General features: G+C 33.9%; 1 protein-coding gene across 2 annotated transcripts in view; it reads right to left on the bottom strand.

The window, feature by feature from the left end:
• LOC141493023 (cortactin-binding protein 2-like) overlaps positions 1-27,239 on the bottom strand; it is a 132,611-nt gene that overhangs the window by 24,620 nt on the left and 80,752 nt on the right. For both annotated transcript variants that reach the window (XM_074193845.1, XM_074193846.1), the window contains exons 15-20: positions 21,609-21,787; positions 20,006-20,211; positions 19,387-19,572; positions 12,708-12,771; positions 9,548-9,680; positions 7,061-7,162 (exon numbers count right to left, since the gene is read on the bottom strand). In XM_074193845.1, coding sequence (XP_074049946.1) covers positions 7,061-7,162; positions 9,548-9,680; positions 12,708-12,771; positions 19,387-19,572; positions 20,006-20,211; positions 21,609-21,787 — 870 coding nt within the window. The remainder of the gene's footprint in view (positions 1-7,060; positions 7,163-9,547; positions 9,681-12,707; positions 12,772-19,386; positions 19,573-20,005; positions 20,212-21,608; positions 21,788-27,239) is intronic.

Genomic DNA, 27,239 nt, shown 5'->3' with positions numbered 1-27,239 from the left:
GGGCATTGCAAGGATAGGTGATTTTGATTAGAGTCACATAATATGTTGGACTTGTACTCAGGATGTCCTAAATCTGAGTCAGGCTTTCTGTTCACAATCTATATCCACCTCTCTCCTTTCCTAATACTCTTGTATAATGACTGTCAATCACTTATATTTTATATACATATATATGAAATATTCCTAAAATTTGTAAGTGATGGAATCTAAATGATGAAGAGAAAGTGAATTACTTCTGTAGCAGCTTATGCTAAGAAATGTAGAGGATCGGGGGTGGCTAGGTGGCATAGTAGATAAAGCACTGGCCTTGGAGTCAGGAATACCTGGGTTCAAATCTAGTCTCAGACACTTAATAATTACCCAGCTGTGTGGCCTTGGGCAAGCCACTTAACTCCATTTGCCTTGCAAAAAAAACCTAAAAAAAAAAGAAATGTAGAGGATCTAGAATTCTAGGAGGAATAGTGAATAGGTCAGACTGACTAGTCTAAAGGCAGTAATAATGTGTGTTAAGTCTTGAAAGGTAGACTAGTACCAACCAATCTATGACCATTATCAAATTGGTCAACAAATGAGAAATTCAAGTTTGCTAGTATATAAAAATTTTTTATAAATACTGACTATGGTGGTACAGATACTTTAGGTAAAGAATCAAAGAAATTTAGAAATGGACTGACAAATTTGAAGACCATAGAGATGAAGGAACTCAAGGTTAAAATGTAATGGAAACTTATTGTGCTTAAAGGGAAATTTCAGTTTGGTTATCTTGACTGCAAAACATTTCTGACTGGTAAATTCTCATGTCTATGCATAGCTAATGTGAAGAGTAAGTGGAAGCAATTGGAGCTGAAGAAGTTGAGGAACTATGAGACCAGGAATGGGCATCAATGTAGATGTTGATCTTATAAAAGATGATGGAAGAAGATGAGGTCGAGGGGGAAAAAATGTGTGCCAGGTATTATAATTACTGAGGAATCTGGAGAAAGGACTTAGAAGATGCTGGAGAATAGAAGCAGAAAATGGAATGTCATTTTAGTCCATCATTCATCCTTTGAGCCCCCCCCCAAAAAAAACCAATCTTGTGATTTGAATTTTAAAACTCTCTTCCAGCCATTAACAAAATTAGGTTTATAAGCAGGAGGTTTAAGGAAATCGAACTATTTTTTTTGAAGGATCCATAGTCAAAAACATAAAGGAAGGGAAAATAATTTCAATGAAATCAAAAGTCTTTTATTCTTGAAAAGTAAGAGCAAAAGAAAAGAAATAGCATTCAACCAAGAAGATGCTGGTAGGAAAGGAAAACTAGAGGTATAATAGCTAGTGCCCTAACACAAAAATAAAAAAAAAAATGACAAAAGAGTGTCACTTTGCCACCTGCTGGTGGGTGATATTACACGTTCCAAAGCCTGGACTAAGGCAAGGGAAAAACCCATGTTGTAATCCTTTCTGGAGAAAATGATTTTTTGGGGGGAGGGGCGCAGTAGAAAGGACAAGAAGGAATATAATGGACATTTGCTCACTAATTACTATCTTAATTTATGTCCTTTCAATTTCCCCCTTAAAATAACCTATGCCAGTAAGGTGACAGACTATTAGCAGGTGAGAGGTCATTATTATAAATTTCCTTTTAAGGCAAAGTAAGTTGTCTTGAACCGTACTTTCAATAATATAATATTTTATTTAGACAATACTTTATTTAGCAATTCCAATGTAAAGCTCAAAGAAAACTTGTGGCATATAGAATGTCTATGTTAAGATTGTTAAATGAGGTCACCCAATCAGTCACAAGCAATATTGTATGTGTCATACTGTAGCAAGTACAGAAATCCATGGGTCTACAAAGTTGTCTCACACTAATCTGTCACCTTCAAAGCTAGGGCCTCAGACGTGACATCTCAAGTAACTTGTTTGCTTATATTTAGATTATAGAATCATGGAACTGAAAGGGACTTAAGAAATCATCAAATCAAACTGCCTTAATTTTCAGGTGAGGAAATGGAGAATCAAAGAAACTTGCCTATGGTTCCATAGCATGCCCCAGGTTGACATCTCATACAAGGTATCTTTTCCATGCTACAAAGGCAACAAGTAGGATCAACCCTTGTTAGATGGAGCTTTACAAGGTAAACATTGTGACTTTAAATCTATTAAAAATGCTGACTTAGAGACTCTGAAATTTTCACTCTGAAATCATCTTGTCTAAATCACTTAATTTTTATTATACCCTTAGTCAAAATTTTGCTCATCCCCAAATAAAAACACAAAATATGACAGAACATCATGGAATATCACATTCATACTTACCAAATAGCATTTAAAGAAGGAAAAAGAAGTCTACATTTAAAAAACCCCAATGTTAAAAATAACTCACAAAAATCATTTTGGTTATTTCCTACTGGGACTTAAGCCTAATTAGGGCATAAGAAGGCATGGTGCTTTGGAGTCATGGTGATGTTATGGGGACAGATAAGAATAATAAACAATTATTCTCCCAATGATCAGTTCATATCATGGTCAATTACACTCCTTCACATTGTTCTTTGCGTGACTTATAGAACGGAAAAGAGTAGAACAGGATGTAAAATGATTTGGCAAAATCTAGTATGCAATTAAAAAATATTGTATGACTTAAGGCAATGTCCCACAGTGATCCTGTGTAATATTCATTCGTGGTTTCTATAGGAAATCTCATCTAACCTTTCAGTAACTAAATCTAAACGCTTTCCAGCACCTCAGTCACGGAAATTACCTAAAGTTAATTCTACCTAAATCTTGCTTTGCCAGCGTTTCGTTTGATCCTCTATTACTAGTGCATGTTAACATATTAACACATGCTTGAATATTTACTGATTTCAATGTAAACCTGCTGGCAGGTGTGTGAGAGGATGGTGATAATTATGTTGGAAAATATGACTTAAAAGTAATAAACAATAGTGTAAAGGCTTATAGAGTATACAGAAGACTTGTATGTCATGAATACCCCTAGAAGAGGTTCAGAAAGGACTGGACATGGAAAAGACCAAATAAATAAATGTAAAATTGATGTATTTTAATAGAGTGGAAACAGATATTATTGATGTGGAATCATTCCTGAATTAACAGTCAGACCACCAATGTGTTAGGAAAAAAGATCAGAATGAATACCAAACATATAGGAAGACCAAAAGTGACAAAGAAGTGAGATAAGGAATTAGAAAAAAAAAGGCAAAGAATGATAATGAAATTAAAATTATATATTTTATGAATTTAGGAAAACAATGATCTCATTCTTATCTGTATTTTGTTTGGTGCTTGTTATTCTCTCTAATCTTACCGAATTCTAAGAACCAGGAGAGTACATTCCAAAAAAACGAGCAGCTAAGAAAGAACATGACGGCTTCTATTTCTCTCTTTCAAGTCTATATCACTCAAACCACAAACCTATTTGACTTTTTAAGCTCCAATAAATTTGCCCCTAATACATCAGAAGCAAAAATTACCCAAAACAAAAAGAAACACAAACATAAACCAGAGACAAAGTTCTTTCTCTTTCCTTTGAATTTATAGCACTTTGCTATTTAGATAAATTGTTCTATTGGTTCTGTTTATGACACCTTGCACAGGTCCTTTTCCTTTTTCTCCAATCTCTCCAGAGTTCAGGCCTAGTAGTTCTGTTGTTTTTTTTGTTTCAGAATTTTGCAAGGCAAATGGGGTTAAGTGGCTTGCCCAAGGCCACACAGACTAGGTAATTATTAAGGTCTGAGGTCCCATTTGAACTCAGGTAATCCTGACTTCAGGGCCTGTGCTCTAGCCACCCCTAATGGTTTTGTTAATGGATAAAAGAGTATGCACATTTCAAGTCACAGTTCCATAGGCAAGCATTAATTAGGGTCCTTATCCTAAATTTTCCCTTTCTTTGCCAATGTAATGGGGGGAAAGGGAGTTTAGAGTTGCTTTAATTTGAATTTCTATAATTATTAGTGATTCAGATTATTTTAAAACACCTACTTGATAGTTTTGATTTCTTCCTTTCAGAACTACTTGTAGATATCCATTGTTTACTGGGGAATGACTCTTGTTCTGATATATTTAAATCAGTTCCTTTGATATATCTTGAATGTTAAATATTTACTAGAGATAAAATTTTTAATAACTTCCTGTAAAGGCTTTTTCATAGTTGACTATTTCTCTTCTAATTTTAGCTGTATCTCTGTGTTAAAATGTTTTGATATCATATAGACAAATTGTTTATTTTATCATCAGTGATCTCTGCCAGTTTTATCGGTGACTAGATAGATCACTGGGCCTAGAATCAGGAAGAAGTGAGTTCACTTTTAGCCTTAGACACTACCTGTGATTAATATCAGCCAATCATAACTGATTCCTTTCCCTTATTCCTTTCGCTTTCGACTGAGTACAGTTGGTGCTCATTCCTAAGCATGTACCTTTACTTTGTTTTATCTCATTTTATTTCTCATAAACATTTCTGATAAACTCAAATGTATATTTTTCTCATGGCAGTAGAGAGACCACAGGACCTAGTTTCAGGAAAACTTAACTATCTCATTGGGTATGACACTATAAAAGTTACTGAGCTTGCCTCAGTTTTCTCAACTTTAATAAAAGTTCCTCTGACAGGGTTGTTGTGAGTGTCAAATGAAATATTTGTAAAGTACTCAGCCCAGTGTCCATATAAGTAGCTTATGTTTGGTCATGAATTCTTCCTTTGTCCTTTTATATTTATCTCTTGCCTCAAAGCTTTCACTCAAGCAGTCCTAGAACCTGTTAATACATTTTCTACTCAACCCTGCCTCTGAATCCTCTTTCTCCAAAGATTAGTTCAGGAACAGTCTAGTCTTTTGAAGACTGCCCAGACCTCCCTAGTCTTCTTCCCTTTTTGTCTTTGTACTTTCCAGTGCCTAATAAAATAAACTTTAAGCATTCTATGTTACAATAAATTTATTTGAATTACACTGAAATTCTTTATCTTTTTCAGGTAGTTCTCCTCCCTATCACCTAACCCCAGGTTAAGCAATATTGTTAGGAATAGAATGCTAGACTTAGGAAGAGGGACAGCTAGGTGGCACAGTGGATAGAGCACTGGCCCTGGAGTCAGGTGCCTCTGAGTTCAGATCTGGCCTCAGACACTTAATAATTACCTAGCTGTGTGGCCTTGGGCAAGCCACTTAACCCCATTTGCCTTGCAAAAACCTAAAAAAATAAAAATGAAAAGAAATAGGAAGAGCTGGATTTGAATCTTACTATAGCTATTTTTCTTGTTGTGAGACTCTCTGCCTCAGTTTTCTCATCTGTTAAAAAACAACATTTGCCTCTTAGGGTTCTTGTAAGGATCAAATAAGCTACTGTATAGGAAGTGTTTTTGCAAACCTTTAAGGGGATATATAAAATTCATGTATTATTTATGTTATTATTCCATTTTTGCATATAATATAGTTAATTATTTGAGAAGTATATACATGTATAAATATAAATATAAATTTCTATTGTCTCCTCTTGTTAGATCTGTATTCTAAGCAAGTCTCTAAGTCTAAAAGTACTGGTAAATGTACTGACTGCATGGGTAGAAGGAGATGTTTCCTTTGGGAATTCACTACACCAATAAAATGAAAAGTACCCTTATTCTCCTTGAACATTTTAGACCAAAGTTACAGATTCAGCCATGACAACCTTTATGGGATACTAAATATATATATATATATATATATATATATATATATATATATATATATATATATACATATATATGTATATATATAATTGTCATCAGGAGTTACAAGCTCAGATAACAAATAGTAAATATATAATAATAAATGTGATAATAAATCATAAGACCTGTGATTTCACTGGGATAGGGAACCCCCAGGAGAAGCAATTCCGTCTCCCAGAGCAGCCTGACAACTTCTCTGTAACTTGCAGTTTTAGAAAACTGTCTAGAACACTTGGAGGTTAAGTTATTTCTCCAGGGTCACCTGTCTGAATGTGAGAGAGAGGGAGGCAAAAGATAAAATTGGTTCCAAGACTGCCAGATCTTTATGTACCATGTCACATTCTCATTACTATGTCAAAGGAAAACGTAAAATTTTCTATTGCTTTCTATGGTGAAGCATGACTCAAGCCATCATGCAAAGAGTGAACACTGTCCAATGATATTTCCTGACAAGTTGGTCTCTCATGGGGTTACATTGTTTCGACATCCTGCCTAAAAGCTTCCAAAAGGGATTTATTCTTTTGGTCAGATAATCAATAGACATAGAACTAAAGGCTTACGATATGTCAGATACTGGGAGATGTGATGGAGTTAAAAAGTTAAAAAGTAAGGGAAAAAACAGTTTCTGTCCTCAGTGAGCTCATTTTTCCAACAGAGGACACATATAAATAACTAGGAAATTTCTAAAGTAAACGGAATATAATTTCAGAAGTGAAAGCAGAAATGAGAAAAAATTCATATCTAGCAGGACTTGAGTTGAGTTTTGAAGGAAACCAGACAGAGGTAAGGAAAGTCAGAATCCTAGATATGGGGGACAGGCTGGAACAAAGACAGGAGATAGAATGCCTTATATAAGGAATAATCAGTTGGCTAGCACAGCTGGTTCAGGGAGTTGGTGGTGGGGAATAAGTTGTAAAAAAGTAGGGAAGGGTAGGAATGGACCAGATTATGAACAGATTTAAATTTAAGAAGACTTTTTATTAAAAACTGAATACAATAGGGAGCTACTTAAGTTTCTTGAGTCTGTAAGGTGGAGTGGGGGATGAAGTGGTCAGATATGCACTTCAGGAAAATCCCTTTGGCAGTAAGAGGAAGATATTACAACATTCCAAGTGAAAGGCTGTGTGTATGAGAAGCATGAATAATTGGGAATATGGTGGTGCCTTTAGCAGTAATAGAGAAGATGGGAAGATTTAGAGGGGAAAAAAATAATGAATTCTATTTTAGACATACTGAGTTTGAGATGTCTATAAATCACTCATTTCAAAATTGTGATCCTAAGCTAGCAATAACCTTTAAAATCCTTCTTAAAATTTCCTACTGGAGTGGTGATTGTGGGGATAAAGGGGTCCTTACCTTTTGTGACACTGGCAGACTTGGATTAGTAATGGCTGATGAAAATCCAGGGCTATTTCGGGAGCAACCAAATATTCGTAAGTCATCTCTGGAATCTGCTATCTGGAAAAAATAAACTGTCAGTTAGCACATACTCTTATGTAAATACAATGTACATGCTTCACCCTAAAATAACTGAGTTAAAAGAAGGGTAACTGACTTGATCCAACTAGGTTGTTCAGTGGATAGAGTACTGGACCTAGAGGTCAAGAAGACTTGAGTTCAAATCCAGCCTCAGACACTAGCAATGTACCCTTGGGTAAGTCATTTGAACTTTGCTTCAGGTTTTTTAAACTGCAAAATGGGGGCAATAATAGGATCCACTCTCCAGGTTCTTTTGAAGATAAAATGAGAATATGTGCATTATATTATTATAACTCAGTAGCAGCAAATAGAAGAGGCATATAAATGTTTGCTATTACGATTACTCTCTATTCACTACTCACTATTACCAATCACCTAATGCTCTTGACATTCTTCTGTACAGATAAAGTATATCTGGATCCATGAATATTTTATTTTAATGATGTTAAGGCTCTGATGTGAATTAAAAGAATGAATTGAAGTAGGGACTTTTATACAAATGGCATTTGCCTTGGGAAAATTCTGATTTAAATGAAAGACAAAAAATCTAGAGTTGGAAAAGACTTAGGAAATCAATAGTCTTAAAGCTTCATTTTACAAATGAGGAAACTGGAAGCCCCAAATACCTTTCCCATAGTAACATGGTTAGCAAATGTCAGAAATGGGACATGAACCTAGGTACTCTGAAGTCATTATTCTTTCTTATTGTGTACACTGCTACTGAACAGAACTTACCTAAAAGATTTTAGAGTTCACTTAGTAGATAAAGCAGGTTTTACCAAAAGCTTTTCTCCCCATTAGATGTTTTTGGCTTTGGTTAAACTCATACAACATTTCCAATAAGGAAAACTCTGGTTTGCACTAAAGACTACATCTATTAGAAGGAAATAGCTGTTTTTATATAACTCAGTAAAGTGGGTTAAAGACATTTTCTTGATAGGCTGGCAGATGGAAAATTTTAGTCCCTAGAAATCATGGGTCAGTGTGCTATTTATCTATAATTATGAGGTTCCAGAATCAAGAATAATAATTTTTGTATATCAAATTTTGTGACAATTAAAAAGATTAGAGAGACAGAGTTCCTGGGTAATTAATCATTTTATTAATCATTAATTCATCAGATTATTAATAAAAAGATGGTTATCTGGCTATCTCTCTTAGACCAAAGACAATCTTGGTGGTGGGTTCACAGTTTATCTACCCTTTCCTTAGGGGCTGATGTCAAATCAACATCATTCCAGGCTAGCACAGAGAAAATATCTCTATATCAGACTACTCCCAGCATTGGGCTGTCTAGACAAATGCCGCTACCCAAGCACCCAAGCTGGAGTTAAACACAATGGGTTTTCCCACCCTAGACTAAATTTCTTGCAAGGTTAGGTGAAGTCTAATCAAGATCTGGATCAGTCTCATTATCATCCTTTCAAGAAAACAACTTTTTAAAATGAGGAATTTAGAAAAAAAGGAGAGATCTCTGAATCTACTTAAGATATTGGTTATTGATAATAATTTTTCTCATTCTCCATTTGATTCTTGAGAGAAATGACCTTCTCAATGAACTATTTTTTTTAGGTTTTTTGTTTTTTTGTTTGTTTGTTTGTTTTTTGCAAGGCAATGGGGTTAAGTGGCTTGCCCAAGGGCCGCAAAGCTAGTTAATTATTAAGTGTCTGAGGCCAGATTTGTCAGGTACTCCTGACTCCAGGGTCTGTGCTCTATCTACTGTGCCACCTAGCTGCCCCTCAATGAACTACTAATTGATATGACAAATATTTCATCAATGGTTTTGAACTATGGGACTTAGGAGGGGAGAGAAGGTGAGAGGAAAAAGGGGAGAAACTGATTGACAATGGATAAAACCAATGTGGGCAGTTCTTTGTGTGGACCTTACAGACACTCCCTTTTGGGAGGCCAGCCCACTCTTGGAGAAGCATGATTCCCCAGACAAGATCTCATACTCCTATAACTTTCTTTACTGCTTAACCCCTGATGAGGTAGGCTTCCTCCTTTGGGAAATAACTATGTTCTTAGGGAGTTTGTTCCCCCAAATAAACTCTTGCCTCTTTCCTGTCTATCCTCTCCTGGAAGCTGCTCCTAATTCCCTATTCTCTCTCTTCTTTGACTTCTGTTAACTATAGTAATATGTAAATAAACTGTTTTTATCCCTAAAAAAAGTAGACTTTGCAGATAAAAGATACAAAGTGAAAAAGTCAGCAGGGAAAAAACCATAGATACTAAGCTTAATGGAATATGATACTTATGTCTACAAAATGATGACCTAGGGAAAAAAAGGTTGATGCCACATCATATGAGCCATTAATCTTTTAATTGCACAAAATCTTAGTAACTCAAATCCATTCTACCTACCTTGCTGATATCAGATTCAGATTTGCTGGAACACATACTCTGAAGTTCTCTCACAAGGTCTACTTCATCATCTGAGCCAAGAGACAATCTCTGATCCAGATTCAATCCCTGTGGTTGGTCATTCTCTAAAGAGCTATTAGAAATTTAAAAATTAAAAAAAAGTTAAAAGCTATGTTTTGTTATTCAACACAGGTTCTGAAAGATTGTATCACTTTCCAGTATTTGGTGGGGACTTCTATAAATCATTTACAATAATCTTACAAATTCTATTCATCATCTATCAACCTATTCTTAAGCTTTCAGTCTCATCCAAGAAAATTCAGCAAGATGTAAGAGTAAAATCAAAGAGGATGGTCCTTGGAAGTACTATTAACTGAATCCCAAACTGGTTTAAACAGAATTCAATTTGAAGCCAATATGAAAAAAAAGATTTTTAATGGGATGCTTCAAGAAAGTATTATTGGTCTTGTGTTAACCTTTTTGCCAATGACTTGAATAAAGGCAAAAATAGCATATTTACTGAATTTTCAAAACAAAGCTAGGAGGGATATGTAATAACTTATATGATATAGTCAGGATCTAAAAAGTTAATGGGGCACTTTTTTAATTGACTATTTACATTTGTTATAAAGTCATCCAAAAAAAAGTTAGTATAAATCTTAAGCTTTATCAAGAAGTACAGTGTCCAGAAATAGGAAAGCTATAATCATTCTATACTCTTCCTTGGGCAGACTACATCTAGAGAACTGTGCTTAGTTCTGGATGCCATATTTCAAGATTGATACCTATAAGCTGAAGAATATCCATAGGAGGGTGATGAGGATGGTGAAGATCCTAGAGATCATGAATAGCAGGATATTTAAAGGGAATTTAAGATATAAAATGGGAGCAGAGTAGATAAGGAGAAACATAGCTAACTTAAAATTTCAAAGACAGTGAAAGAGGGATTAGATTTATTCTACTTGACTCAGTAAAGGAGAACTAGTAGTATTGTTTAAATTGAAGAGGAGAAAATTTAGGATTAATAAAAGGAAGACTAATGAACAATAAAGGACAAAGGATGCCCATGAAATTAGAGGATCACCCTTCACTAGATGTTTTTAAGCAAGGCCTGCTTTGTCACTTGTTGGAGATGTAAAGGAAATTTTGTTTCAGATACTTTCCTACTCAGATTCTGTAAGTGAAGTTCTTCCATTCATAATTGAGTCTAATTAAAATTTTTCTTCTAACGTATTAGAAATTTTTCCCTATAGATATTCCTGTTACAATAGCCTCTACTATTTTCTCCTCTTCTGAGTTGCCTTTTGTGGTCTCTGTGAAACAAACACATTATATACAACTGCTGTCTAAAGTTGGCCATTACCCAAAAGAAAAATGTTGGATGTGGGAGGGCGATCTTTAGGGGAAATCTAATACATTGTTGGTGGAGTTGTGAACTGATCTAACTGTTCAGGAGAACAATCTGGAACCATAATCAGATTGGAACTATACATACCCTTTGATCTAGAAATATCACAGCTAACTTTATATCCCAAAGGCATGCAAAAAAAATAGAAAAGAACTTATTTATACAAAAATAGTTATAGTAGGTCTTTTGTGGTGGTTAATAATTAGAAATTTCTATCAACTGAAGAATGACTAAACAAACTGTGGTATATGATTGTAATAGAATATTATTGTGCTATAAAAATGACAAGCAGAATAATTTCAGAAAACCTAGAAAAATTTGCATGAACTGATTCTGAGTACAGTGAACAGAACTAGGACAATGTTGTACACAGTAACAACAATGTTTTTTGATTAAGAACTGTGAATGACTTAGTTATTCTCAGCATATAATGATCCAAGATAATTTTAAAGGACTAAAGATGTAGTAGATTCTCCCCTCCCAGAGAAAGAACTGTTATTGATGGAATACAGGCTATTTTTTACTTTCTTTCATTTTTCCTCCCTTTTATTTGTGACTTCTTGTACAAAATGATTAATACGGAAATATTTTACATAATTGCATGTGTATAACCTAGATCTGATTGCTTACTATCTCAGGGAGGGAAGTAGGGAGAGAGGAATAGAATTTGGAGCTCCAAATTTTAAATAAATATGTTAAAAAATTAGGAAAAAATCATAACCCCAAATTATATTTATTATATGACAACTATTATATGGAACAAAAATAACCACTATTAGGGTACATTAATTTGTTTGTCAAATGTTCATATATTTAGGTTGCCATATACATATTCCCCAAACAGAGGCTCCATTTTCTATGGTTCTGTAAAAAATAGTTTAAAGAAAAGACCCTATTCTTAAAAGCTGAAGTTTTAAGTTTCTGCCTGGCATGAGAAAAACAAAAGAACCACACACTTCTATATCTTCATGGAAATAATAACAATAAACCCCATTTACTCTGAAACTTTTTTTTTTAGGATTTTACAAGGCAAATGGGGTTAAGTGGTTTGCCCAGGGCCACACAGCTAGGTAATTATTAAGTGTCTGAGACCGGATTTGAACCCAGGTACTCCTGACTCCAGGGCCGGTGCTTTATCCACTATGCCGCCTAGCTGCCCCACTCTGAAACTTTTTAAGTGAATGTAACATAATTTTCTGTCATCATTTGAAAATGAATTAAGAATCTTTCCCAAATTTTATATTTAAAAATACCTACTTTAACTATTAAGCAATGGTAATACAATTCTTATATATTATTCTTTAAAACTGCATTAAGAGGGTAGCTAGGTGGCGCAGTGGATAGAGCATTGGTCCTGGGGTCAGAAGGACAAGAGTTCAAATATGGTCTCACAAACATAATGATTGCCTAGCCGTGTGACTTTGGGCAAATCACTTAACCCCTTGCCTTGTTAAAAAAAAAAAACAATAAAAAAATAAAAAATGCATTAAGAATATTTCTCAAATTTGGAATAAAAAAATACAGCTAATGCCATTAACTAAAAAAAATTTTGAGTGTGCTTCACATTGCACTTGTACTAACACAGAATTATTAGGTTAATGAAATGAAGTCACAGCATAAATTAGAAAGAAAAAAGAAAATGGCCTCTCCAGCCATGCCTTGTTTTTCTTTTCTCATTATGCATATGAATTCTGACAAACCAGGTAAATCTTTCATCTTTGGTAAAGACCTGCAGTTTGACAATGTACTCACTTTTGTTTCATTAGAGAAGTAATTTGGTTGCAATTTGGCTGCAATGTGTTCTTACTTTTTGCACCTGTGAAGGAAAAAAAGACCATTTACCAATCTTCAATAGCAACTCATTTTTTGCCCCTGTCACCAAAAAATATATCATGGTAACCTTGGTGCTTAAGAAAAAGCTCAATGAACTTTCAGGCCTTCTGTTCATTGTCATATGGACAGTCTCTTCTTTTTGAGTGTTTCCTCTCAAGGCAAAAAATTTCAAAAGAAACTATAAATTCCTGGGTGTTACATGTGATGGCCCCACCATAATTTATCACTTATTTTTGATTATTATCAAAACCAGAAGGACAAAAAATGTCCATGAGGAATGGCTAGAAAAATGTTTTCTTTGTTCCAGATGAAATAATTTTTGTTAGTCAAGAGCACATTTCTGAACCAACAACTTCTTTTTAGCACCATAAACATGTGTTTAATAATTTTTTTGTTTTAATAATTTTTATTAGTGACATCAATCTTTTTTTTTTTTTTAGTTTTTTGCAAGGCAATGGGGTTAAGTGGCTTGCCCAAGGCCACATGGCTAGGTAATTATTAAGTGTCTGATGCCGGATTTGAACTCAGGCACTCCTGACTCCAAGGCCAGTGCTCTATCCACTGCGCCACTTAGCTGCCCCAATCTTTCCTTTCTTGATGGCTGACCTAATAACTGATAAAATCTATTATTTCCAAAGCTGGTTCTTTAAGATTACTATGATATCCCTTTAGTTGGATTAGATAACTCGGTCTCCTTGTAATTTTCATTTTTAAAAGTGCCTCTTTATTTAATTTTGTCTAGGGAAAAAATTTAGTCTACACCATTTTTTAAAAATGGCCAACCATGAGATTCTTTGCCCCCCTCTCTGCCTTTGCAGAGGCTATTCCTCTAGGCTTGGAATGTGCATCTTTGTTTGTTAGAATTATTTCAAGAATAAGAACATCATAGATTTAGAGCTGGAATGAAGATGTGGAACTTCAGTGACTTGTCCATCATTATTAGTCTGGCTCAGCAATTATTTTAGATTGGCAGCTTTTTGAAGAATGGACTAGAGAAGGAATGGAGTGGCAGAAAAAACTTTTTTATAAAGTCAAACTCTCTGGGTATCCTGACCTGTACTAAAAAAGGACTAAATAAAAACAGTTATTAGCAACGTTGATACCCAAGGTTTATTTCAGTCACCACATATTGCCTTTTCTAATTTTTCAAGCTGCTAGTGTTTTTCCTGGCCTCTTGCTTTAAAAATGTTATTATTATTATTATTATATTATTATTATTATTATTATTATTATTATTATTATTATGTTTTCTTTTTATTTGTTTATACAGGTACATATTTTTCCTCTAGAAAGAATGTAAGCTTTTTGAAGGCAGGAATTAATTAGTTAATTTATTATTTGATCTTCCCAGGTCCTATCATGGTGCCTACCCTGCAGCAGGCATTTAATACTTGCTGGTTGATTGAGCTTACTAGTTTGATCAAGGAGTTTAAGGCTAAAGTGAAAAGTTAAAGTTGGAATTTAATTTAAAGATGGGAGATGGCTATGATTGATTGAGATGATTAAAAATATTGTTAAACATGAAAGAGAAGAATGAATGCTTGGGTCCCTATTCTGACAACACCAAGAAAAGACTGAGATTGTTTGAAAACTTAGGAATACTGAATGCAATTCTTTTCCTTCTGAGTCAACAGAGATCACAGGATCATTAGAACATAATCAGAAAAGGACATGAGAAGGGACATTGGATGTGGAACAAGAAGATATGGCCTTGAATATGATCTTTGGTACATGAGTCTTTTCTAATCTTTTTAGCTACTAAACACCTTAAGTTTTTGTAATTATTTTGTTTATATTTAATATAATTGATGTTTCAATAGAATGTATGCTTCTTCGGGGTAGGGGGTAGTATCATTTATATCCTCATTTATAGCAATACTTAGACCAGTGTGGGCACATAATAGATACAAATTGTTCAATTTCTCTTGATTTCAGTCTCTTTATATAAATGGGAGATGGAGTAGACCAAAAAGAAAAGAAAAGAAAACCACTAAGAACCTCTGGGTCAAATACTATATAAAGTTGAAATCAAAATGAAATCCCTTTTCTCAAGGACCTTAAAGTAAGAAGGGGATAAAAACTTTAAAAGAGATAATTAATAATACATGTTATTACAAGTTGAGAACATTAAAGAGTTAGAAAATAAAGTACTGAGTAAAGTCATAAAAAGGAAGAAATTTTAAAATAGTTTAGATCTCTAGGCCTATCTTCAAAGAGATTATATGACAAAAACCTCCATAGACCAAACCAAACCTGTCATTGTGGTTCTCAGCTCTAATAATCTATCCCTTTACCAAAGTTGTTAGGAAAGGGTTTTTAAACTATAAAACATTAAGTTTTATGATCTTAATTATTCTTCAGCTAATGCATCAATTTTAGTATGAACAATTAGTAAGAACTATTTTCTATCAATAGACATGTCTAAATTAATGATTCATTAGAGGAGTTTTAACATTTAAAAAAATCACAACATTGTAGTTGTTTTAGCATGCCTACCTATTTATTACAATGAAATAATTACTAAAAATTTTCACTGACTATTTTAGTGGGGTTTTTTCATTTTATATTTGGTAATCAGTATAGTGTTCTGAATCTCTATTTACACCTCCATTTAGTATAATTGTCATTTTAATTTTTGTTTCTATTTAACTTTTTAATTCTATTTATTAAACCAATATCTTACTGTAAATAGAGTCACCTATTACTGTGAAGCCTGATATACATTTAATATGACCCTGGGAACTTCATGGTGAATTTAGCTATGTTGTGGTTTGGTTAGCACAGTCCCTCCCACAAGCATGTGCCTAAATTACTAGTCTATGTGCGCTTTCTCAGAGTAGTAAGAAAAATCATCCAGGGAAGCTGCGAGATTATGAAAACTATACACCACATCTGGCAGTCAGTTACTATTCTAGTACTATAATTTGAAGGCAAAAAGCATTATTTATGCTGCCCATCCTAGGTAGCAAAGTCTCTGAAATATATGGCTGCGAGGATAAGAATTTTTTGCTCATTACAGAAGCTTAAGAAACAGTGTCCAATATTTCAGTATATCATATTGCAGATTTTTATAAAAATATATTTGATTGTAAGCTCCTTGAAGGCTGGCAGTGTCTTTTGTTTCCCCAGCACGGTATCAGATACATAGTAGGTATTTAATAAATGTTTATTGATCAGTTGATTGATGTACTTTGAATGTATTACAAAATGATTTCTTCCATGTGACTTCATTTGACTATGCAAAGAAATCTTCGCTATTATAATTTTTTCTTATCTTTCATTTTCACTCAGGAATATATATTCATGTATAGAACTTAAATTTTTTTTAAAAAGGTGTATTTAGGAGTAGTAAATGTTAAAAAAAAGATACTAGATAAGAAAATATTTAACCTTAGAGTCAATAGGGAGGGTGCCACAAGAATTTAGTGAATCTGACATGGTCAGATGTCATTTAGGAAAATCTCTGGTGGTTGTATGGAAGATGGATTGCAGAGAAGAGAAACTTTTGAAAGGAAGAACATTCAGTCTAAATGAGAGGTGTGATAAATTTTAATTAGGGCAGTGGATGTATCAGTAGGGATGGGGATTTATTAAGAATTATGGAGGAAGAACCACAAAATTTGAAAACATTAGATACTATAGAAGAAGGGTGAGGGAATGTGAAGAAGCAAAGATGACACAGAGGTCATGATTAGAAGGATGGTGATGCTTTTACCAATAATAAGATTTTAAAAATGGTGGGTTTAGACGGAAAGATAATATAATGAATTCTACATTTGTACACATGCCTGATCATACTGCTTGTCTTACTTTGTCCTATTAAAAAGAAAAAAAGGAAGGTCTTTCATCCATAGGTCACTGCCCAGAAAGGAAAGGGCACTATCACAGCCACAAGGTGATATGAATGATACAGAGTGGCAGTGGAATTTTTTCAATAGCACCTACACAGATGCTATGGCCAGTAGTCTGCATTATAATTGTCTTTAGGATTCAGCAGTTAGGTGATATAAGTTATAGAATGCTGGGTCTGGAATCAGGTATTCCTGAGTCCAAATTTGGCCTCAGATACTTACTAGTTGTGTGACTTCAATTCATTTAAACCTTTATCTTCCTCAATATCTTCAACTATGAAATGGGATTTGAGGATAAAATCAGATAATATTTTACACTATTCCTTTTCCTTTTCTCCTTCTCTTGACATCTAACTCACGAGTAGGGGGGTAAGGGGAAAGAAAATAAGATAGGAGGTGTCTGCCACAATGGACTCTATTGCTATAGTCAATAAATCTGTGAAAGCTTCGAAGAAAAGATGACATCTGAGCTAAGCCTTAAAGGAAGATGGGGATCCTGAAAGTCAAAGATTAGAAGAAAGTATATTCCAGGAATAGGCAACAGCTTAATGAATATACAGAAGCAAAACATGGTAAGTCCCACTTCATACCTATCAGATTGACTAATATGGCAAGAAAGGAAAATGATAAATATTGGAGGGTATTTGAGAAAATGAAGACACTAATGGTTGGTGGAGCTGTGAATTGATCCAACCATTCCAGAGAACAATTTGGAACTATGCCCAAAAGGCAATAAAAATGTGTATACTCCTTGATCTATCAATATCACTACTAGGTCTATATTCCAAAGAGATCATAATAAATGGACAAAAATATTTATTGCAGCTCTTTTTTTTTTGTGGTGGCAAAGAACTGGAAATTGAGAGGATTCCTATCAACTGGGGAATGACTGAACAAGCTGTTGGATATGAAGGTAATGGAACACTGTTGTGCTAAGTGAAATGATGAAAGGGCAGATTTCAGAAAAATCTGGAAAGATTTGTACAAATTGATGGCAAAGTGAAATGAGCAGAACCAAGAAAACAATGTGGACAACATGAGCAACATTTTGTGATGAGCAACTATGAATAACCTTATCTTCTCAGCAACATAATGCTCTAAGACAAATACAAAGGACTCTCAAAAGGACATGCTATCCATCTCCAACTAAAGGACTTTGAATGCAGATCATAGCACATTTTTAAAAAATTACTATATTTTTCCTGTGGTTACTTTTTCCTTTTGATATCTCTTCATAAACAACTGGGATTAATATGAAAATGTTTTACACACTAGTACATGTATAAACTATATCAAACTGCCTTCCATTTTCAGAAGGGGAGGGGAAGGAGTGAGGAAGAAAAATTTGGAACTTAAAATCTTATAAAAATGAATGCTAAAATTTTCATGATTTGTAATGGGGAGAAGCTAAAATATCACTAAAAAAAGAGATAAAATGTCAAACTCAATGAAATCTTCTCTAAGAATAGCAGAATTTTAGGAAAATCATTTGAGTAGTTATTATTGAGTAGTTTATTTAATGCAAAGCTATTATTTTTGAGAGAGGCAGCATAGAATGGTAGAGAGAATTAGGGTGGAATTAGAAAGTTCTGAGTTCAAGTCCTCCTGTCAAATACAAGCTATGTGACTTGGGGAAAAAAATTTATCTCAGTGATCTAGGCAACTTTTTAAGACTACAAAATGAAGTGTAGGTACTGACCTGAACTGCTAAAGCAAGCTTCATAACTTGACATTTACCTATACCAATGAATTCACAGGTTTACTGTCTATTCTTCTTCCCAATTTTAGATATAAAGAAATGGTGACCCAGAAAATTTAAGTGACTGATTTCACATCAAAGACTAGAGCTGAGTCTAGAAACTAGGTCTCCTGCATATCAAGCCAGTGTTCTTTCTACATTTCATTTATCTATTGGATAATTTTGATATTATGTGCAATAAGAAAATATAAGTGGTTAAGAAAAGATATTTAACAAAATCAAAGATAAATATCAGAATGTGATATTTTCTAATCCTGAGATCACCAAATACCATTAAAAATATTGCATATTAAATTGAGGGGAATTCCCATCAAATAGGAAATAACTGAACAAGTTGTAGTAAAAGACCATAACAGAATATTGTGTACTATAAGAAATGATGAGCAGGTAGACTTCAGAAAAACCTGGAAAGACTATATGAACTGATGCAAAGTGATGTAAGTAGAACTACAACACTGTATGTAGTCATAGTGATACAATGATCCAAGACAATGCCAAAGGATTCAAGATGAAAAATTCTATCTAACTTTAGAGAAAGAATTGATGAAATCTGCATATAGATCAAGGTATAGTATTTTTCATGTTGTTTTTTTAATATGGCTCTTCTTTCACAACACTAGTAATTATGGTAATGTATTTCATATGATTAAATATGTGTAAACTATATCAAATTGCTTACTGCCTCAGGGAGGGGGAAAGTGAAGAAGAAAGAAAATGTGGAATTCAAGTATTCTGAAAAATGTGTGTTAGAAATTGTCTTTACATGTAACTGGAAAATATTAAAATATTATTAAAAATAAAAAAGGATGAAAAATACTGCATAATCTAGGGTCCATACATAAAATGAGAATTTAAGAAAATTAAGGAGATGGGGAAATTGCACAATCTTGTTTAAAGTGGTCTATAACTATAATCATAAAGGATGTTTTATTCAGACTAAAGAAGCTTTTTCACAACACATCAAGTCTTCCCTTAGGAAGCTTCTTACCTTCTGGACTTTTCTCTTGTTTACTCCAGGCTTGTGATGTGGGATGGCCAGACTTCTTTCGGGGACTAGTGTTCACCTTTCTCCAGGAGTTACTATCCCCCTTCTTCTTGCTATAATTATTGTAACTTGAAACCATGGAAAGAGGGAAGTTTCCTCCTTTGAAATCAGCTATATACTGATCCAGTTCTGAAACAACACATTTTGCAATGTGACGGATTCTTCACAATATATGTATAATATTCTGAAAAATTTCCTGAAGAACTTTGTTCCCCAAGTCATAGATATAGATATTACCCAAACAGTAAGAGTTCCCTGAGAGTACATTAGAGGGAAGTGATTTAGAAATAGACAAAATGGATAAAAATGATTAGGATATTGAAAAGCAGAGATAAGATACAGTTTGCAAAATTTTATTTTTATGTCAAGAAACTAAATTAAATTTTTGTCGTTGGTCAAAATGCCATTTCTTTGGAATGAACTGGCTTACCAGGAAAGTTAAAAATGAGATTAAAGAACAATGGAAATAGTGAGTATAAGTATGTCCCTGATTCTATTTGATATTGGAAACCATTTTGAGTTGTGATTCACTTAGCAGGAATATATAAATGGGAGCTTGTACCTGCTCTGGGGAGAGGACAGCCATGCAGAACTGCTTTATTTAGCAAAATACTAAGAGCAGCCTTCACCACAGCTTGCTGTCCTTGGCTGGGATGCTTTCGAGCAGTTGTCTGACCCAGGCCAATCTGCCGTTTCACAGATGCTCTTGACAATATTGCTTCTTGAACTCTGGGAGCAATGACAACATTCCACAATTTGGACATCCACCTGGGAAAGTGGAGAGAAGTCACTATTTGACTTTGGCTAAGACAGCAAAAACACTTTTTTATTTGCATGGCTAGGATTGTTCCATATCATGGTAGTAAAAATGTTAATGCTTAAGGAAACAAATATTCAAGTTGTTTTGGAGATTTTGCTACCTTTTCCAGAGTGTTGCTTTCATTTTGAAGTGGGAATATTCAAAACTTCAAATTGCACAAGGAGTTTTATATGAGTGTATAGCTAGGAAGACAATGGCATAATTAGCTATCAATGTCCATAATTTCAAATATCACATTGATATCAAAGATTAATTATGTTTGCTTCAATGCCAATATTCCCTAGAATGCCAAAATCTTTGTCTATATTTTTACTTATGAGTAAATGTGACAATTGCTTTATGATAAATTTTCTTGTGAAAGAAAGGCTTGCTTTTATTCACGAGACAGCTAATTGGTGTAGTGGACAGGAAGACCTAAGTTCATATCTCTTCTCAGACACTTAAAGCTGTGTGACTTAGGATAGGTCATTTAACATTTGTTTGCCTCACCTTCCTCTACTGTAAAATGGGGATAATAACAGCACCTGCACTTTTAGGGTATCAAATGAGATTGGGATGAAATGAGATAATATATGTAAATAATTAGCTCAGTGGTTAGCACATAATAGATGATATGTGAATATTAGCTATAGGTGTTATTCTTGCTGTTTCCCAAATATTTCACATGTCAATAGATTCAACAATGTTTTATACAAGGCATCATGGTGCAAAAATATAGGTTGGAAAAGATGTGCAAATAATGTCATAGAGTATATATTAATATTGAGTTCTTACTATGAGAGCATATATTAATTTATATCAAGTAATACAAAGCATATATTAAGTTCTTACCAATCACAACTTTTAATTAAAATAAGGAACTCAGAGGAAGTTTTTTGAGAGATAGTTTAGGATACTAGATAGAGTGCTGACTTGGAATCAGGGAAACCTGGGATTGAATTCCACTTTAGCCACTTACAGTTCTTTAACCATAAGAAAGCCAAATCACTTGTCTAGGCTTTATTAGCAAAATAAGGGAGTTAAATTCCCTTTCAGGTCCCTTCTATTTACTTCTGTCTCCAGGTCCTATGACTGTTGAGAACACATATCAAAAAGAAATAGGTTCCTACTTATATATTTCCTCTAAGTTCCTTGATAAGAAAGAACATTTCTCCTCATTAAAAAGAGTTTTTTGAATATATGAAGAGTATACAATTCAAAATTCAACAAAAATATAAAAAGTGAGTGCAAATCTATCTCCATATAGCCTATAATTCCTCACCTACCTTGAATTTCAGAATTTCTCTCTTAGAGGCATCCATAGTCACACTTTGAAATTTGAAAAACAAAGAAAAAAGTCACTTACTTCACTGTTGCCTGGACATGTCCTGGAACTACTGGACAAGAGAGGAAATATTTTGGCCCAATCAGTGCTTCAGGTGTGCCTAACCGGGATAAGCAGGAGTTTAGTTGGTGCCAGACAGTAAGTGTCCAGTCTATGATCTTGCACATGGGGTCACAGGGTGAGGGCACTTTCCCTCTGAACTAGAAAGAGAGAAACAATACAGGCTTTGGTCTAGTCTCATTGACACTGGAAGGTCTTTTTCATCTACTTATCAAAACATTTGTAAAACTATTAGTTAAAAAAGATTCAGCTAATAAAAATGTGATTAATATCCTTGGATTGATACAATAATATATTTGTTGAACCTATACCCAGAAAAAGATTAAAGTAAAATTTACATGTATAAAAATACTCAGGGCAACTTTTTTGGGGGAGTGTAGCAAAGAAATGGAGACCAAGGATGTCTTTATCAATTGGGGGATAGCTAAAGAAATTATGGTATATGAATATAATGGAATAATATTGTACAATTTTTAAAACAAGACAAGAAAAATTCAGAGAAACATGGAAAGATTTGTCTAGTAGTGAAGTGAGCAGAACTAGGAGAAAAATTTATGCTATAACAAAACTGAAAGACAACTTTTAAAGAATTTGAAACTTTTATCAAGGCAATGGCCAGACATAATTCCAGGGGACTGGAAATGATGCATTTTACATATTTTGTAATAGAAATTTTGGATTCAAGATGAAAAATGAGAAATATTTTTGAATATATCTATCTGAATATTTCCATTTGAATTTATCTCATTTGGGATTTTTTTTTTTTTTTAGCTTTTGCAAGGCAATGGGGTTAAGTGGCTTGCCCAAGGCCACACAGCTAAGTAATTATTAAATGTCTGAGGCTGGATTTGAATGCAGGTACTCCTGACTCCTAGGCTGGTGCTCTATCCACTGTGCCACCTAGCTGCCCAATTTTGGGAGTTTTTTACTAAATATAAATATTTTTTACTAAACTTTTTTTTTTTGGTTTTTGGTTTGGTTTTAAATTGGGTTGGAGGGAGAGAAAATAAATATTTGTGATGTGAAAAAAATGAAAACAAAGCAAAACAAAATAAAAACATGGCTGAGTTTCAGCTTACCTATCACCACACTGAAAATGGCCTGGAAATAACAGACATGGAAAGGATGCACTGACTGATATTTATTAAGTCTCCTCTGCGTCTAGAATTTGGTGCTAGGAATCGGAGATATAAATTTTAATGGCTCCCTTTCTTTATGGAACTTAAGAGTCTAGAAGGGATGGAGAGAAAAAGTAGTATAGAGCAATAATGCTAAATATTACATGACAAGAATCATATAGAAGTATAGAACCAAGTTTCACAGGAGGTATTGGAAGGCTCAGTGATTTGACGAATGACTTCCCTTTTCAATATGGAAATGAATGACATTAAGTGATTGCCTTTCTCCCAATAATGAACTAGTAGGGAGAGGTAAGATGGTTAAAGTACTCTAGAGACTCTTAAGCTTTCTTCCTCAAACCAAAACTCTAGCTTTCTGACTAGATAAGACCTAGATAAAATAAGTGAGAGTGACAATGTAGTGTTTCTCTCCTTTGGTTAGGAAACACCACACATTCCTTGGCATGGCTGGGGAGGATGAATGAAGTATGACTTTCATTTGCTTTTTTAAAAATTATTTTTAAATTTTTAAAAAATTTATTTATAACAAATTTGACAGAGACCTTACACTAAAAAAAAAAAGAAAAAATAAGATTATATATGATACTGTGGAACTGTTTTTGTGTTTTTTCCCTTCTGAACTTGTTTTAATGTTTCAGTGAAATTATTTTCTGTTTTTTTATCACTATCACAACCTTCCCCATAAGTCTCCATATTTCCCCACTTAAAAAAAAAGCTCTTCACTGTAATAAATAATCATACTACAAAACAAATCTATACATTAATCATATCTGAAAATGTCTCATTTGGCACCTTGGATTCACCACCTTTATGGTGGGGGAAGCATGATTCTTCATTGATTTTCAGAACTCTTGATAAGAGTTCTTCAATTTATTATAGCTATCTTTCTTTACAATGTTGTAGTCACAGTATAAATAGTTCTGCTTATTTTACTCTTCATTAATTCAAATTCCTTGGTTACTATGAATTCATTTATTTTGTCATTTCATACAGGCACAATTACATTCCATTGTATTCATATACCATAATTTGTACAGTTATTTCCCAAATGTTAAGTATGTGCTTACCAGTTCTTTGCTATAACAAAATAGTTGCCATAAATATCATTGTGCATATGTGTCCCTTCTCTTTCTTGGATCCTTGGATCAGCAATGATAGACACAGTTTAATTACTTTCTTTTTGGTAGAATATCAAGTTGCTTTGGAGCAATTCATAATTCTACCAGCAGGATAGTAATATGGCTACCCCCTCCTAACAACTGTGTATCTTCTTTTCTGTCATCTTTGCCAATTTGATGTGAGCAAAGGGGAACTTAAAACTCATTTTAATTTACAATTCTATTATTCATAGCATTTGGACATTTCAAATTGTGATTGTTGGTAGCTAGTCTTTTAGCCTTTTTTTTTTTTTAGATTTTTGCAAGGCAATAGGGTTAAGTGGCTTGCCCAAGGCCACACAGCTAGGTGTCTGAGGCCAGATTTTAACTCAGGTACTCCTGATTCCAGGGCCGGTGCTCTATCCACTGTGCCACCTAGGCACCCCTCGTTTTGAGAAAGTACTTATAAAAACCACATTTTCTTCTGAGAAATAGCTATTGTTTTACTGTCACAGCTCATTGTAATTTGGAGATAACTCTTAGCTCCTAAAAGGTATGCCTGGAAAATGTGAGCTTGGAAAGGCTCTACCAAATTATGGGGTTAGAGATGTCTTTCAGCTGAGTACTAAGCTATCTAAGTTCAAAGAAACTCCTTAATAGAGGGTTAGCCAAGTAGATAATATTTTTGATCCAAGAAATGTATAAAAATATCTATTTACAGTCTATTCCAATGTATCATGTATATATCTTTTTTTGTACCTAGTTATTTACATATTGTATTTCCCAATAGATTAAGAAATCTTTGAGAATGAGAACTATCCTGTACTTTCTTTTCATCACCAGTGCTTAGTATATAATAAGTGCTAAATACATGTTTTATGAAGTTTAAAGGATTTGTGATTTTTGTCAAAGCCAGCTATGTCCATCTGGATTAAATCTCAGATCTTTTGAAGTACTGGTAGTTCAAGGGGAGAAAATTCCCTGAAGGATAGGCAGCCTAAATTTGAGGTAACTTGTAGAATTTGGAATAACCTGATCTTACTTAGATTTATTAATTCAATGAATTCAGGAATTCACTTTTTTTTTTAAATAGGGAAGTTAAGTTAAGGATTAGCTCATATGAATTCAAAGACATTCATTTTGATGGAAATAATCACACTGAATATTCCTAAGTACCTATAGTAAATTGACTTATAATATGTAACAGTTATTACAATAATACCACAGTATCACCTTAAAAACATCTAAAGTAGCAATATCTGTAAAGAGCAACATCTGCAAATTTAAGGAATTAAGAATGAATAAGATTGCAAAGTAACTCTTTCAGAGTAAAGTGATTTACATACCCTTGGGAAAAAATGTGCTGTTTTTCAGTAATATTCTGCATAAGCCTTCTGATACTTCTATTTTTTGGAAATTGTACTGGATGAAATTCAATTATTTTTACCATATCTTGTTATACTGTGGTCATGGATAAGACTATTTACTATTTAAAGCATTCTAAACTTTTAAACTATTGTGAAATATGATTTAGTAAATGCCTTTTCTCTTTTATTTTTGATGAAATGAAATCTCTGCAATGCCAAGAAAGAAGGATTAAATTTTGAGAGGCAAATGTGAAATGTAGTTATGGCATGAAGGAAGCAAAGCAAATTAAGAGACCTGAGAGATGGGGGAGGTTATCCAAGAACCCAAGAACTCATTTTTTTATAGTTTATAGATGTTTTTGTTTCTAACTAGTTCTTCTACAAAAAACTATTCTGACTCTTTTTATAATCTATCTCATGGAAATACTCCCATATAAATTCTGAAATCAAGATCTATAAATGAGCAATATTACAGCATCCAGAAATTGTTGAAAATCAATTTATGGTTTTAGTCACATTTTATGGTATAGAGGTGACCTAGGTTTCCCAGAGACCTGACCAGCAGAGTAACAATTCAGGAAGAGTCAGCCACTAACAAAAGTAGAATCAGACTAGTTAGAAATCAGACTAGTTAGCTTTAGAAAAGTTTATCCCCCAAAGGCTGTCTACCAAGTGACTTTTTTTTCCTTTGGAGAAGTCATAACTCAAGAAACCATCTATCAAGGTGCAGAAATAATGATGATGAAAAACATTTATGTAGCATTTAAAGTTTTATAAAAGTCTTTACAAATACTAAGTCATTCTATGGTCACAACAATTCATAAGGTATATGTTTTTATTATCTTCATTTAACATTATTCTCATAATTATCTAAATAAGGAAAATAAGGCAGGAAGAGGTTTAGTGACTCTCCCAGGTCGCATTCAAACTTAAGACTCCAAGACTAGTATTCTACCTAGTATGTCACCTAACTGTATCTGTTGATATGCATGGTTGAAAGGAATACCAGAAACCAATGTGAGTAAAAATCATGAGTAGAACTGAACTATATAGAACAAAGTGAAAAATTGAAGATAATTATTCTATTTTTCTTAAGGCAGAGTTCTTAACCTGAGGTATGTGGACTTTTAAAAAAACTTGATAGCTGTATTTCAATATATTTGATTTCCTTTGTAATACTAAATATTTTATTTTACACAGTTAAAAATATGATTCTGAGAAGGGCTCCATAAGTTCTGTCAGACTGCCAAGGGGGGTCCAGGAATCAGAAAAGTTTAAGAAGCCCCCTCTCTTCCCACCCCATCCAAGGTTGCTGGTATGCTACAATTATCTTTCATTTTTATTTGTTTTCCTCCAGGATGAAGTTTATTAATCTAGCTGACCTGTTTCTTTTGTAAATGAAAAACACTGTTGGTTTCTCATTCTCTCTCTCTCTCTCTCTCTCTCTCTCTCTCTCTCTCTCTCTCTCTCTCTCTCTCTCTCTCCCATTCTCCCCTTCTTCTCTGTTTCCCCCTCTCTTCCCCCTACCCCTACCCCATTGCCCTTTCATCCACTAATCACTCAGACACAATGGAAAAGAGAGCAGTTTAAAATTTTTTTTTTAATTTTATTTAAGGCAATGGGGTTAGGGTCGCACAGCCAGGCAATTATTAAGTGTCTGAGATCAGATTTGAATTCAGGTACTCCTGACTCTAGGCCTGGTGTTCTATCTACTTTCTGAAACTTGGTCTTTCAAAAAAAAAAAAGACGAATACTTTGCCTGAAATAATGCCAGTGTTGCAAGATGAAATCTCATGTATTCTGTATGCGGGCATGTGTCTTAAACCAATATAATTCATATTTTAATCATGTTGAGGCTGAAAGAATATCAATAATAGGAGGAACTCAGACACATGCTATTGAACTCTGCATACCTAGTTTGTAGGTTTGTTGTGCCTTTGGTCATATGCAGTAAAATCTTAATTGGTCAATCAATGTTCTGGTGGGAAG

Source organism: Macrotis lagotis, chromosome 7 (assembly GCF_037893015.1).
Source record: "Macrotis lagotis isolate mMagLag1 chromosome 7, bilby.v1.9.chrom.fasta, whole genome shotgun sequence".
NCBI lineage: Eukaryota > Metazoa > Chordata > Mammalia > Peramelemorphia > Peramelidae > Macrotis > Macrotis lagotis.
This window is presented reverse-complemented; position numbering and strand designations above follow the sequence as displayed.